Source organism: Thamnophis sirtalis, unplaced genomic scaffold, assembly GCF_051295495.1.
Source record: "Thamnophis sirtalis isolate CommonGarterSnake01/CBP01778 unplaced genomic scaffold, rThaSir2_p1.2 scaffold_6, whole genome shotgun sequence".
Lineage (NCBI taxonomy): Eukaryota > Metazoa > Chordata > Lepidosauria > Squamata > Natricidae > Thamnophis > Thamnophis sirtalis.
This window is the reverse complement of record NW_028261386.1, coordinates 70,768,987-70,781,407: the sequence shown is the minus strand read 5'-3', so window position 1 is coordinate 70,781,407 and position 12,421 is coordinate 70,768,987. Positions and strand designations below refer to the sequence as shown.

General features: G+C 42.3%; 1 protein-coding gene across 6 annotated transcripts in view; it reads left to right on the top strand.

Annotated features, from left to right (window-relative positions):
- Positions 1-1,112: 1,112 nt before the first annotated feature.
- The window catches only part of PGBD5 (piggyBac transposable element derived 5), a 155,651-nt gene continuing 144,342 nt past the window's right edge, over positions 1,113-12,421 (top strand). For 2 of the 6 annotated variants that reach the window (XR_015696999.1, XM_087718104.1), the window contains exon 1: positions 1,113-4,502. Coding sequence is in view for 4 of the 6 variants with exons in the window: in XM_087718104.1 (XP_087574230.1) it covers positions 3,818-4,502 (685 nt within the window). In the remaining 2 variants the exon portion in view is untranslated. The remainder of the gene's footprint in view (positions 4,503-12,421) is intronic. The other 4 variants (XM_087718106.1, XM_087718105.1, XR_015696998.1 and 1 more) reach the window with 3 other exon arrangements.

The following is a 12,421-nucleotide window of genomic DNA, read 5'->3' as shown; positions in this document are numbered from 1 at the left end:
TAAAGGTTCCCCTCGCACATATGTGTGAGCCGTTCCTGACTCTAGGGGGCGGTGCTCATCTCCGTTTCAAACCCAAAGAGCCAGTGCTGTCCAAAGTTATCTCCGTGGTCATGTGGCTAGCATGACTTAATGCCAAAGGCGCACCGAATGCTGTTACCTTCTCACCAAAAGTGGTCCTTATTTTTCTACTTGCATTTTTACAAGCTTTCGAACTGCTAGATTGGCAAAGCCCCTACTCAGGCAGAAAATCCTATACCGTTTTAGACAAATGGTTGTCCAACATCTTCTTAAAGACTTCCAGTGTTGGAGCATTAACAACTTCTGGAGGCAAGTTGTTCCACTGATTAAGTGTTCTAACTGTCAGGAAATTTCTCCTCAGTTCTAAGTTGCTTCTCTCCTTGATAAATTTCCACCCATTGCTTCTTGTTCTACCCTCAGGTGCTTTGGAGAGTAGTTTGATTCCCTCTTCTTTCTGGCAGCCCCTGGGATATTGGAACAGTGCTATCATGTCTCCCCTAGTCCTTCTTTTCACTAAACTAGACATACCCAATTCCAGCAGTCTTTATATGCTTTAGCCTTCAGTCCCCTAATCATCTTTGTGGCTCTTCTCTGCCCTTTTATTGAGTCTCAACATCTTTTTTACATTGTGGTGACCAATACAGGATGCAGTATTTTAAGTGTGGCCTATATCAGGAGTTCTTCCTCCCAACAGCATTTCTGTTAGCATTACTGAAACTTCTTAGTCTTCCCACTACATCACAGTTGTAATTAAAATATAGGCATAATAATTATTAGGATAATAATGAGGATGCAATCATCTATTTGTTTAAGAGAGATCTGGATTTAACTAAATTGCACTAAGAAATTTATCTAATTTTCAAGTTACTTAAACTTTTAATTATTTTGCTTATTCATTTGCTTGTTTTCCTTTAATGGCTTAAAGTTTAAGTTAATTAAATTCCAATTGTATGTTCTGCAATACGACTCAACAACAAAATGCATGTGGAGGTATATGTCTGTATATATTTCTTATAAAGCAAGAGAAATACACAGTTGGAAAATGATAACCAATTTATGTGTATGGCAGTATATGCCAGTATATGCAGACTTGATCAACCTTAACAAATGAACTCATAATCCCAAACAAATTAGGTTTGTTTCCAACAAATTAACGTACAAATGTTTGTCCTGGTTTGGTCAAAACAATAATGAAATAGTCTTTGATTTGTATTAAAAATACTGAAGAATTAATACATTAAAAATACTGAAAAGCATCTTTAATTTTATAACAGAGCACTAATTAAACTTCTAATATTAAAAGTAAGAATATATAAAATAAATAAGAATGAGTTTGAGAAAAATCACTGAAAAAATGATTCATAAAAGGTCTGAATTGGATCTAGTCAATATATAAAGGTGGACAGTAGTGGGTTCCTCCTGGTCCGGTCCGGATGTGTTGGTAGTAGCCGGGAGCAGCTGACAGTGTACCGGTACAGTGGCTCATTTGGCCCACCCGCCTGTCCACGTTCTATACTTTTTAAAGCATCTGGCCAATTATGCACGCACGTGCAGCATGCAGTGCCTGCGCGAGCCCCAACAAGTAGCTGGGTGTCACAGGATGTGTGTGTGTGGATTGCGCATGTGTGCGCAGTGCATGTGTATGAACAGGATGCGTGGCCCCGTGAGCAGCGTACCAGTAGCTATGGTAAGAGCAACCCACCATTGAATGTGGAGCTGTAACAGATGAACCTATCTCTTAGGTTTGTTTCATAACAAACTTGGAAAAGACTTTGTCTATGAATATAAAGTACAAGCTAACTAATATAAATAAATACACCAGTCAAGTCTGATATAAAACCCTGGATGCCCCTTTATATGAATGGAGATATACCTCCATTATCTAGTACCAATATTTTTTAGGTTGTTCCTCCCCCACCCATGGCTGTATATAGCAAGTTTATTTATTTATTTCGTCAAGCATGAATTAGATAACAGATGTATGTATAAACATGGTTATTAATACATGAAATGGATACAAATACAAGGGGATATTAGGACAGGTATGGTAGGCACTCTGGTGCTCTTATGCACCAGATCTTATTTCAGCCTATAAGGGCTAGAGACAACATATGTTATTGTCATTATCATGGCTGGCTACACAGTCAGATGTTTAGACTGAATTTCACATTTTTATCCACCTATTGAGTCCTTCCCAAGGACCTGGGATACTCAGATGTTGTTTGATAGTGTTAAAGATACTGTCTATTGCAACATATAAGCGGTTCCAAGTAAAACTGTCTTTTGTGATTGAATGATGCTGATTTTGTCAATGCTGATGGTGTTCAAGTGGTGCTCCAGATGTTTTGAATTGCCTATCCCTATTGGTGCTATTGGTGCTCTCTTTTGCCACTGTCTTCCTATTTGCAGGCCTTTGTATTTTGTGATTTTTTCCAGGTCTTTCTTTTTCATTCTGGTGTCTCCAGGTACTGCAACATTAACTATCCAGACTGCATTGATTTATAGACCAGATCTGTAGTTTAGACCTTCAGTAATTTCTAAGTAAAAACATAAAATAAAAGTAGAAGTTTGAAAATGTTTGAGAATTATTCAGCATCTGTACTGCTGAGACAACTTCAGAAGGAACATAGTCATTCCCTATAAAAAGCTTCTTTAACCCTCATCCCATATTTTAATTGTATATATTTATTGTGTAGTTATATAGTAGCAGAGAGATGCATATAATTTTCAGTGAATCTTAAATTAATGCACAATGATTTTTTTGGTAGGAAAATTCAGAGCAATTTGGAATGGAGCTCCCTGGTTCATTGCAGACAAATAGCTGTATCTGTTCCAAAGATCTGGGCTTCCTTCGTTGCAGCTACTAGCACTGTGTTTCCAAAGTACAGACTACTACATGATGTAGTCATTGCCATTATTGAATATATTGCTAGGTATGATCGTTTTCTCTAATAGTGGCAAGGTCTCGGGTTCTGTGGTCACTTCCAGATCTCAGCTTCCCTCTTTGCAATCTTTTTTGTTATTGTTGCTTTAAAATATGCTCTCTTTGTCCTGATGGTAAATTAGTGACACTCCTGTTTACACCACCGCGAAAGTAACTCGAAGACCCTAAATCATAGCTGAGTGCACCATATCTGCTTATAGAAGCTTTTTTCCGAGGAAGTGGAGGTGACAGGATGGTCATTATTGCCAGGAGCGTGTCTTATCCTGCTGTTTATGCAGAAAGGCATGCATTTTTTCTAATTCGTTTCTGGCTCCAGGCATGCCTCCTGCTGGGTCCTGCTGCTTGCCGTCTTCCTACCTGAACATGTGCCAACTCTTTAATAATCGGTGGTGAGCTCAACCGCTTCTTATAAAAATTACTTTAATTACTGCCTTAATCCATAATCCAAAGGGTCTTGCGGTGGGACTCCGGGAGTTGTGGTCTTCAGCACCAGAGCGTCGGACAGCTCCTTCCAATAGCGTTAAAAACCCCCAGGAAAAACGCTAAGCGATCTCTTCCCAAGATAGATCCCACGGAGATCCGGGAAACTGGCTGCGTGGAGAAAGGCATCAAGCAGCTGTAGCGCATGACTCGGAGTCAATTAGCCACTTGCAAACTTCTCGCGTTGGATCAGTAGACTTTGCGCAGCCTCTGGTCTTTTTCTCAAAACCAACTCTGTGATTTTAAACGGCGGAGCTCCTCCCCCTTCAAGGCGGGGAAATGGGTGGTCTCAGGGCATCGGGAGCGCTCATAAAACCCCACCTCTCGTTTTAGGACTGCAGCTGTAATTGGCTAGATGAGGAGGTACTGGAAGAGATGTTAAGCTGGCTGCTTCCACCCATGGCTCTGCACACACATACGGGCGGGTTGTGCCGGAGAGAGCGGGAGGCTGGGCTCCGAGGTGGCGGAGGCGGTGGAGGAGGAGAAAGCGGTGGCGGAATCGATGTTTCCCCAGCCTGCTTGCCTACTTCGGTGACCGAGCCGCTCCTGCTGCTGGGTTGCTGCCTGCGGTCGGAGGATCCGTCCGAGCGAGGGCGGCTGCTGACGCCGCCGGTGGAGATGATGGCGGAGGGCGGCGGCGGAGGGCAGCGGCTCAAGGCACTGTCCCTTCTAGAGGCAGCCCGCTGCCGCTATGAAAGCCTGCAGATTTCCGACGATGTCTTCGGGGAATCGGGCCAGGACAGCAGCGGCAACCCATTTTATAGCACCACCGCCGAGTCCCGCTCTGCCTCCGAGGAGGAGGACGACGACGACGAGGAGGGCGAACCCCCCGAGGGAGGACGCAGCCATCGGGGCAGGACTGGGGGACGCCAAGGCTCCAAGGCGTCGGCAGCCGAAGAGCAGGAGGGAGAGCAGCAGCAGCAGCAAGTGCAGGGTGGCTTGGAAGCGAGTTTCCTGGGTCCCGCGGAGCAACAGCAACGGGAGGAGGAGGAGGAAAGCGAGAGGGGTTGGAGCCAGAGCCTGCGGAACACCCCGACGCCTTCCTTCAAGGATAGCAGCGGTAAATCGGCTCGCGTTCTCTGAATCACTTGGCCGGTGACTCAGGATGTGAGGGTCTCTGTGCGTGTGTGTTGCAGAAAGAGGAGGGCTCCTGTTCTGGAGGAGTGTGGGGGAAAGTGGGGTTGACGAAACGAGGCAGTGAAAGGTCGCTCCCCCCCCCCAATGATACTTCAAAAGCATCCCGGAACTCCACCTTAGGGGAAGAATCTTTAGGTTAGGAAGACGCCCGGATTCAATGCTGGGAAAGACTGTTTTCCCCCCATTGGGTTATAATGAAGCAGCCCTTTCCTTAAATCAGTTTCCCTCACTCCCGTGCCTTCCAAATGCTTTGGACTCTAACTACCGTCACTCTTGGCTCGGTGATCAATAGTCATGGTGGCACATGGTAAGAGTGGTCTAGCTTAGCTGGAGTGGGGGCGGGGAGGGATGGCCGCCTTGAAAGGGTTGCCTTCACTTTATTTCCATGTAAGTCTGACTCTCTGTTGTATTGGTTGTAATTGTGTTGCCTCTGCTCTTTTTCTGCAAGAGTCAAGAAGGGGTTTTGTGGGAAAGCACCGCTGCGTGGAAAAACAACCTCCGCAATTGTAGCCCTTGTCAGACTACATTGTAGGAGTCAGGGCAAGGCTCCTTTATGGTAGAAAATTGTGCAAGAAGGAGGCAGATCTCTTGCCAATGCCAGTCACTGACATTTTATTACTAAAATTTCAAATTCAAAGTGAATACAATTCAGTGATCTAAAATGGGAAAGTAGGAAACAATTGATGCATCCAGAGGGTAGATCTTCAAAGTAATTACAAATATATAATGGGTTGCCTACATTCTGAAATGCAAAAATCCTGGGCTACTGAGCTGCCTGATTTGGTTTTTTTTTTTAAAGGTGCCTTGCAATATGACACTGTAGGTAAAGGGACAGCTGTCTACCATAACTACCCCTCAGTCTGTTATTCTCACATATGTCGGGGCTGCTGGCAATTCTGCTAGCTGTAATCCAAAATATATTTCAAATGATCTGCATGTTCCAAGCAATATGAACTGTTGTGGTAGATCAGGACTTTCTTACTGCAAGTACCTGGGTATTCAGCTGCTGAGCCCTGCCAGCTAATTGTGAAGAATCAAGCAGTAACTAACCGTAAACATCTGAATATCTTTTGGGCATCTGTAAAGAATGTTGGATCTCCATGATAACTGTAGCTCTGCCTAGCTCTGAATTTCTATGCACTCTAGATAACTGATCAAATTCTTCATTTTTTGTTATTAACCCTTTGAGAGCTGGGGTCAGAAAAACAACCACAAGTGGCTTTTAGCTTCAGTTTTCTTTGGTTTCATTTTAATATTGTCAAGAATTTGGAAAGGTTTGCCTTTGGAAAACAGTCTCAGAAAGAGACAAGTGAATCACTTTTTCTTAATAGAGTCAACCTGCAAGTAAAGCAGGGATACATTTGAGAGTAAGGAGTTGTTGCTCATTGCTTTTGACAATTAGGGGTTAAGTTCTGCAATTGAATGTTCCCTATTTGGTTGCCAGGAAGATACAAGATGGTCATATAATATATAGCACAGAGCCAGCTTTTTAAATCATCCTATCATGATCTGGTTTTCTTCCAAAACAAGCACATAAAGCCAGGAGTCATTGAATAATAAACTATGAGTTATAAACGTTCATGCATGAATCAGCCATAAGGATAATTATGAAAAGTAGAACACATGATGCAGGATTCTGGCATTTTGCACTATTGCACAAATTGTAGATCTTCGTTGCTTTCACCTGGGCTGTATGTAAAAAGAAACCATTGAATTAATGTATATAGCTTGTTGATTGTCTATATCAGATGAGACTTCCAAAGATACAAGTTATGAAAGTCAAAGTTAGATCAGAAATCTATGCACAATTCTTAACTGGGTCTAACAAATACCACACTTTACAATATGTGAAAAACTAGACGTCTTTGGAAGGGGATAGTTGGATGAGTGACATTTTTATTGTTGTATTTGCATAATACACTATGCCTTAATTATGCTGAACGTTCATTCTGCTTAGTTATAGATAGTGAAGACTTTTGGACCATAGAAGGTGATAAAAACAAGTAAAATGAAGCCTCTTTTGATTCCTGGTGATTTTATAGACACATCTGTGGTTTTCTAGCCAGCTAAGTGATTTACTACTGCTTTCATCTGAAAGTTTTTCAAAATTGTAAATCTAGCCACTATATCTGGAAGACTTGATAGTCTGTTTTACTCTAGTACTAACCAGGTTGCAATCTGCTTACTGGTAGCTTCCATTCCCAGATAAGTTTAACCTGGTGCTGCCACCTGCTGAGATACACTAGGCAATAAATTTTTGTTAGAAATAAGCCTCTTTCAAACTGGTCTAGTATTTATTAGAATTCTGAAGGGGGGAAATGCTTTTTTTTCAGAAAATTATTTTTCTAGCCTGTAATATTTTGCTCTGCTATTTTTAAAATAAAATACACAAGTATGGGCAATGGCCTCCAAATCTGGAAAAAAATGCAAAGCTGGCTGACAGCACAGAAAACATATACAGACACACTTTACAGAGGACTCCAGTTACCCTATCCCTAGTCTGGGAGAGCAGACAGTTTTTTAAGCATCTGGAGCACCATCCAGGTGGAAATCACCAAGATCTCAGAAAGACTCTAATTCCAGAAGCAGATATTGTGAAAAGTAGACATGCTTCCTGGTTCCTGAAAGGTAACTTAATTTAACTGAAGGGATTTGGAATGTGCAACTCTACTGGTTCATACTGACTGCACTTACAGGGTCCCTCAAATAACTGAGCCCAATGTCATGCAGGGCATTATAGGTCACAACCAGCTTCTTGAAATCAAAACTGGCAGCAAATTTGAAATCAGTGCAGCTCATGGAACACATATCACTTGGGCATACTGAGGCATGCCCATCATTGTCTGCACCTCTGCATTCTGGACCAGTTGAAGCTTCTGAGAGATCTTCAAGAGCAGCCCACATTGAAATAATCAAGTAGGAAGAGATTAATCTCTGAGTGACTGTCTGAAGGGCTTACTGATTTAGGAAACAGTACAACTGGAAGGATGCAAATACTGTTTTGCCCATAGTTGTCACCTACTCTTCAAGCAGGAGTTTTCAGTCGAAGAAGACATCTCCCACCCCAGACTGTGCACCACTCTTACATTGATAAATGATACCCTATCCAAGTTTAAAATGGAATTTCCCTGGATCTAGATGACACTACTAACAGCTACTTTGGTCTTGACTGAGCCGGGTATAGTTTTTCCATATCCAAGCATTGGGACACAGCTTTGTCAGCTTCACTTGGCTGGCCTGGGGCTGAAACATATAATTGGATATCTTTAGCATACCACTTGTGGGACACAGTGATTCAGTGGCTAAGATGCTGAACTTGTTGATCAAAAGGCTGGCAGTTCAGTAGTTTGAATCCCTAGCACCACGTAATGGGGTGAGCTCCCATTACTTGTCCCAGCTTCTGTCAACTTAGCAGTTCGAAAGCATGTAAAAATGCAAGTAGAAAAATAGGGACCACCTTTGGTGGGAAGGTAACGGCGTTCTGTGTGCCTTCGGCATTTAGTCATGCCAGCCACATGACCATGGAGACATCTTTGGACAGCGCTGGTTCTTCGGCTTTGAAACAGAGATGAGCACCGCCTCCTAGAGTTAGGAACGACGAGCACATATGTGCGAGGGGAACCTCTACTTTTTAGCATACCGCTTATAGCAAATCCAAATCCCACACAGACACATTTCATGTAGATTGTGAATGAGGTCTGAAGGCCAAGTCCTGTGATACCACACAAAAAAGAAATCTAGGGACCAATATCTCCTAGCCCTTTAATCAACACTAACTTGAAATGACTGTGAATGAAGGAAAAGAACTGCAGTAAAGCAATTTCAAAGTCCTGGAGGTAAGCCAGAAGGGTAACATGCTTGATGGTTTCAAAAACTGCTGGAGAGATAAAGGAGCATAAGGATGGATGTACCAGCCCCATCCTGGCTCTGCCACCGATCATCAGCAAGTACAACTGAGGCTAGCTATTCTAAATTTCAGCCTGAAATCTAACTGAAAAAGGTCTAGCTAAACTGCTTCCTCAGATTTCTTGATGGCTGCAGCATGACATCGTTTTCAATAACTTTCTCTTTTGTATCTCTTTTGTATTAAGACAACATTTTACCTTGGACAAAATGTTTGTTTTTAAATACTCCAAGGAACTTCATATTTATTTACCCCTAAACATGGGGCATAGCTCAAGAAACATACTGTGAATTTGTTTATCTATGCTTGAGGAGACCAACTCAGATAAGATGAAGCTGATGTAGGCTAACCTTATATATACAAGTTTCCCTTATTGCCGTTAGGATTGGCTGGAGTCCAATCAAAGTATATATCAAAATGGGAATCTGTCTAGACATTTTGGGAAGATTCCTTTAACTCAGCCAGGCAAAGTCCGTGGTTACATAATTGCTGTGATTGCAACAAGGCTGCAGAGCAACAGATCAGGAACTGTACTGTGCAGTCCTATGAAGGCCAGCCTTTCATTGGAGTGGTAACTAGAGGTTCTCCAGATGTTGCTGAATTGTAGCTCCTAGCATTCTTCACAATTAGCCTTATTGGCTGTTGCTGGCTGGGAATTCTGTTTCAGCAACATCAAAGTGCCACAGGATTACCCCCGCAGGTTTTGGATGGCTTTGTGTGTGTTGTGCTTTCACGTCTTAGAGCATGAATAAGCCAATAAAAACATAACCCACCTCTGGAATTTAATTATAACCCACCCCTTGTGGAATATTAAAATTTGCCCTTTGAACCTCAACATGTTTAGAAAAAATATAACCTGTTGATTTTAATTACGCTTGCTTCTACTCTTCATAGGGTAAAACCATGAAGTTAGTAAAATAGAGCAGTGGTCTCCAACCTTGGCAACTTTAAGACCTGTGAACTTCAACTCCCAGAGTTCCTCAGCCAACTCTGGGAGTTGAAGTCCACAGGTCTTAAAGTTGTCAAGGTTGGAGACCACTGAAATAGAGAACTGAAAAACATTCCGGATTGTATGAATTTAAGATTTTATATTTGTTTTGTCTGAAAAATACTTTGGAATTAATACAATACAATACAATAGCAGAGTTCGAAGGGACCTTGGAGGTCTTCTAGTCCAACCCCCTGCCTAGGCAGGAAACCCTATACCATTTCAGACAAATGGCTATCCAACATATTCTTAAAGACTTCCAGTGTTGGGGCATTCACTACAGCTGGAGGCAAGCTGTTCCACTTAAGTTAGATACCTCTTGAATTACACAGCTTCCCTCTCTTCAATTGCCCCACTGAATGGCAAAAAGGGTCAACTAATATTTTCCTTCTTTATACTTATATTTATTTGTTTATGAAACATATGGCCACTTTGCTTATGTACCATGACTCTGGGTGGCTCCCAATGTGAACAATAAAAGAAGTAACAAAAACCAGCATTCCAAAACAAGTCCAACCCCTAGTGGCCTCACTACATAAACAATAATAGTTTCTGGACTGCAGCCTTACCCTGTCCCTGTGATGGCGAACCTATGGCATGCATGCCACAGGTGGCACACAGAGCTATAGCTGCTGACACACGAGCTGTCAGCTCCAGCGTGCATGCGGTGCCAGCCAACTGATTTTTGGCCTTCCAGAGGGCTGTGGGAGGCCGTTTTCACCATCCCCAGGCTTCAGTAAAGACTCCGGAACCTGGGGAGGGTGAAAACAGCCTCCCCCAGCTGCCCAGAGGCTCTCCAAAAGCCAGAAATAGATCATTTCAAAACTTCCAATAGGCCTGTTGGACCCCTTTTTCACCCTCCTAAGACTCCCGAAGCTTTACTGGAGCCCGAGAAGGGCAAAAACGGCCTCCCCCCAGTCCCCCGGAGGAAATACCAAGCTCAGCTTGTAGGCGAGTGTGGCGTGTGTGTGTGTGGGGAAAGCATGGCCACATGTGCATATGTTGTGTACATATGCACACGTGGGAGGGTACTTTGCATTATGGGTGCTAGCACACATGCGCACTATTGCGCGTGCACATTTCTGGCACCCAACAAGAGAAGAGAAGAACCCAGCTTTTTCAGGCCTTCTAGAAGACTAGAAGTGTAAGGGCCTACTAGATTTCAGGGAGGAGACTGTTCCATAGGGCAGGGGCCCCTACTACTGGTAGGAAGGTGCACTGCTTACATTCTGTTAGATGACATCTTTTAAGAGAATAGACCTGAAGGGCCCACCTTTTCTGATTAAATCAGATTTAGAAAGCAGAGCAAATGAAAAGTACTGCAACAAATGAGCAAACTAGAAATCAAACAAAAAAAGGAGTGCATAGTAAAAAAGATTTTAGAGGTTTATGAAAATGATTTCTGTATTAGGACATTTCTATTCTGGAGGAATACATGTGGCAATTGTGGTTCTTTTTACCTTCACAAGTCTGGGGTGTAGGTGGTGAATCACAGTGGCCAGCCCTACATTATCTAATGGTTGTGTTTGCACTCACCTAGAGTAATTATTTACCCAGTTATGCTGGCAGCACACCACCACCAATGTCCTGTCAGATGGAAATTTGGCATTTTCTACATCTTTTCCCTTGATGGATGGGAGGCTGTTATTTCCTTCTGTTCTGTTTGCTTTTACTTTTGAGGGGAAGTAAATAATGGTGATTTCAGGTGTGTACTTTATGTCAACAGTAAAAAGAAGCTCCTATAGAACAACTCCTTTTTCACAGGATTCCTCCAGGACTTATTGTTGGCAGCAGGGAAAAAATGTTAATTATGTTAACTTTTACTTCCCTGGTTTCATTATCTGGAAGACTGAGATTGGTTAGTTTCTCCTCAAAGAACCCTCTCATATTATCCTCTTTTAATTCCCTCACTGACTGTATGTAAGTATTTGTATCTCATGCTGAAAGCCAGTTTGTTGTAAGGGCTGAAGGCCAGAAACTTTGAGTCTTTGAGATTTTGAGTCCTACCTTAGGCACAAAACTGATTCAAAGGCAGTTTTGTCTTTGAATCTTCAACCATCTTCAACTTTTTATTAGTTCTCCTTGAGCCAGTTAAGCATATTGACTAAATTCACCTATTATTTTTAATTATGGGAGGAGGGAAGATTAGATAGATAGATAGATAGATAGATAGATAGATAGATAGATAGATAGATAGATAGATAGATAGATAGATAGATGTTAGACATGAAAACCTGATTGAAACAGCACCCCTCTGTATATGGATGTTATGTGATGCATAGATAAGGGGAAGAGCCCCCTTTTTTTCAAGTCAATGTGTGTGAGATTCCATTCCCTCCCCACTCCAGGGGAAGGTTACTGCAAAATTCCCATTTCCTCTGGATTAGCTGGGACTCGGGAGGCAGAGAATAGATGGGGGTCGGGGCAGTCAGAGGTGGTATTTACTGGTTCTCTGAACTACTCAAAATTTCTGCTACTGGGTCTACAGAACTGGTCAGAACCTGCTGAATACCACCTCTAGGTAGGGGGCTTTGACCATGTGGTCATGTATGCTGCCTAGGCCTCTTACCTTACCCCAACTATAGTCATCCCTGCTTTATTATGAATTTTCTAACCATAGTTTTATTGAATAAATCAAAATAAGCTTGGATTTCAGAATAAGGCAAAGCCAAACAAAATATGTTTTGATGCAGTGTGCATATAAATCCAGTCTCTGCTCCTTGATGATAAAATGAAAAAGAACATTTTACTGGTATTCCAGCTAGTCAAATCTTAAAAAGTCAATAGGAATATATGAAATAAAAAAAAAAACTGAGGCTTTGCTGTCTTGTAACGACTAAATATCCGTGTATACCTTTAAGGAAAGTGAAATCTTGGTAGACCGGAGTTAAAGGAGAAAATGTACTAAGTACCCTCAGCCAACTTCACATTAACACATTTGTTACCATTT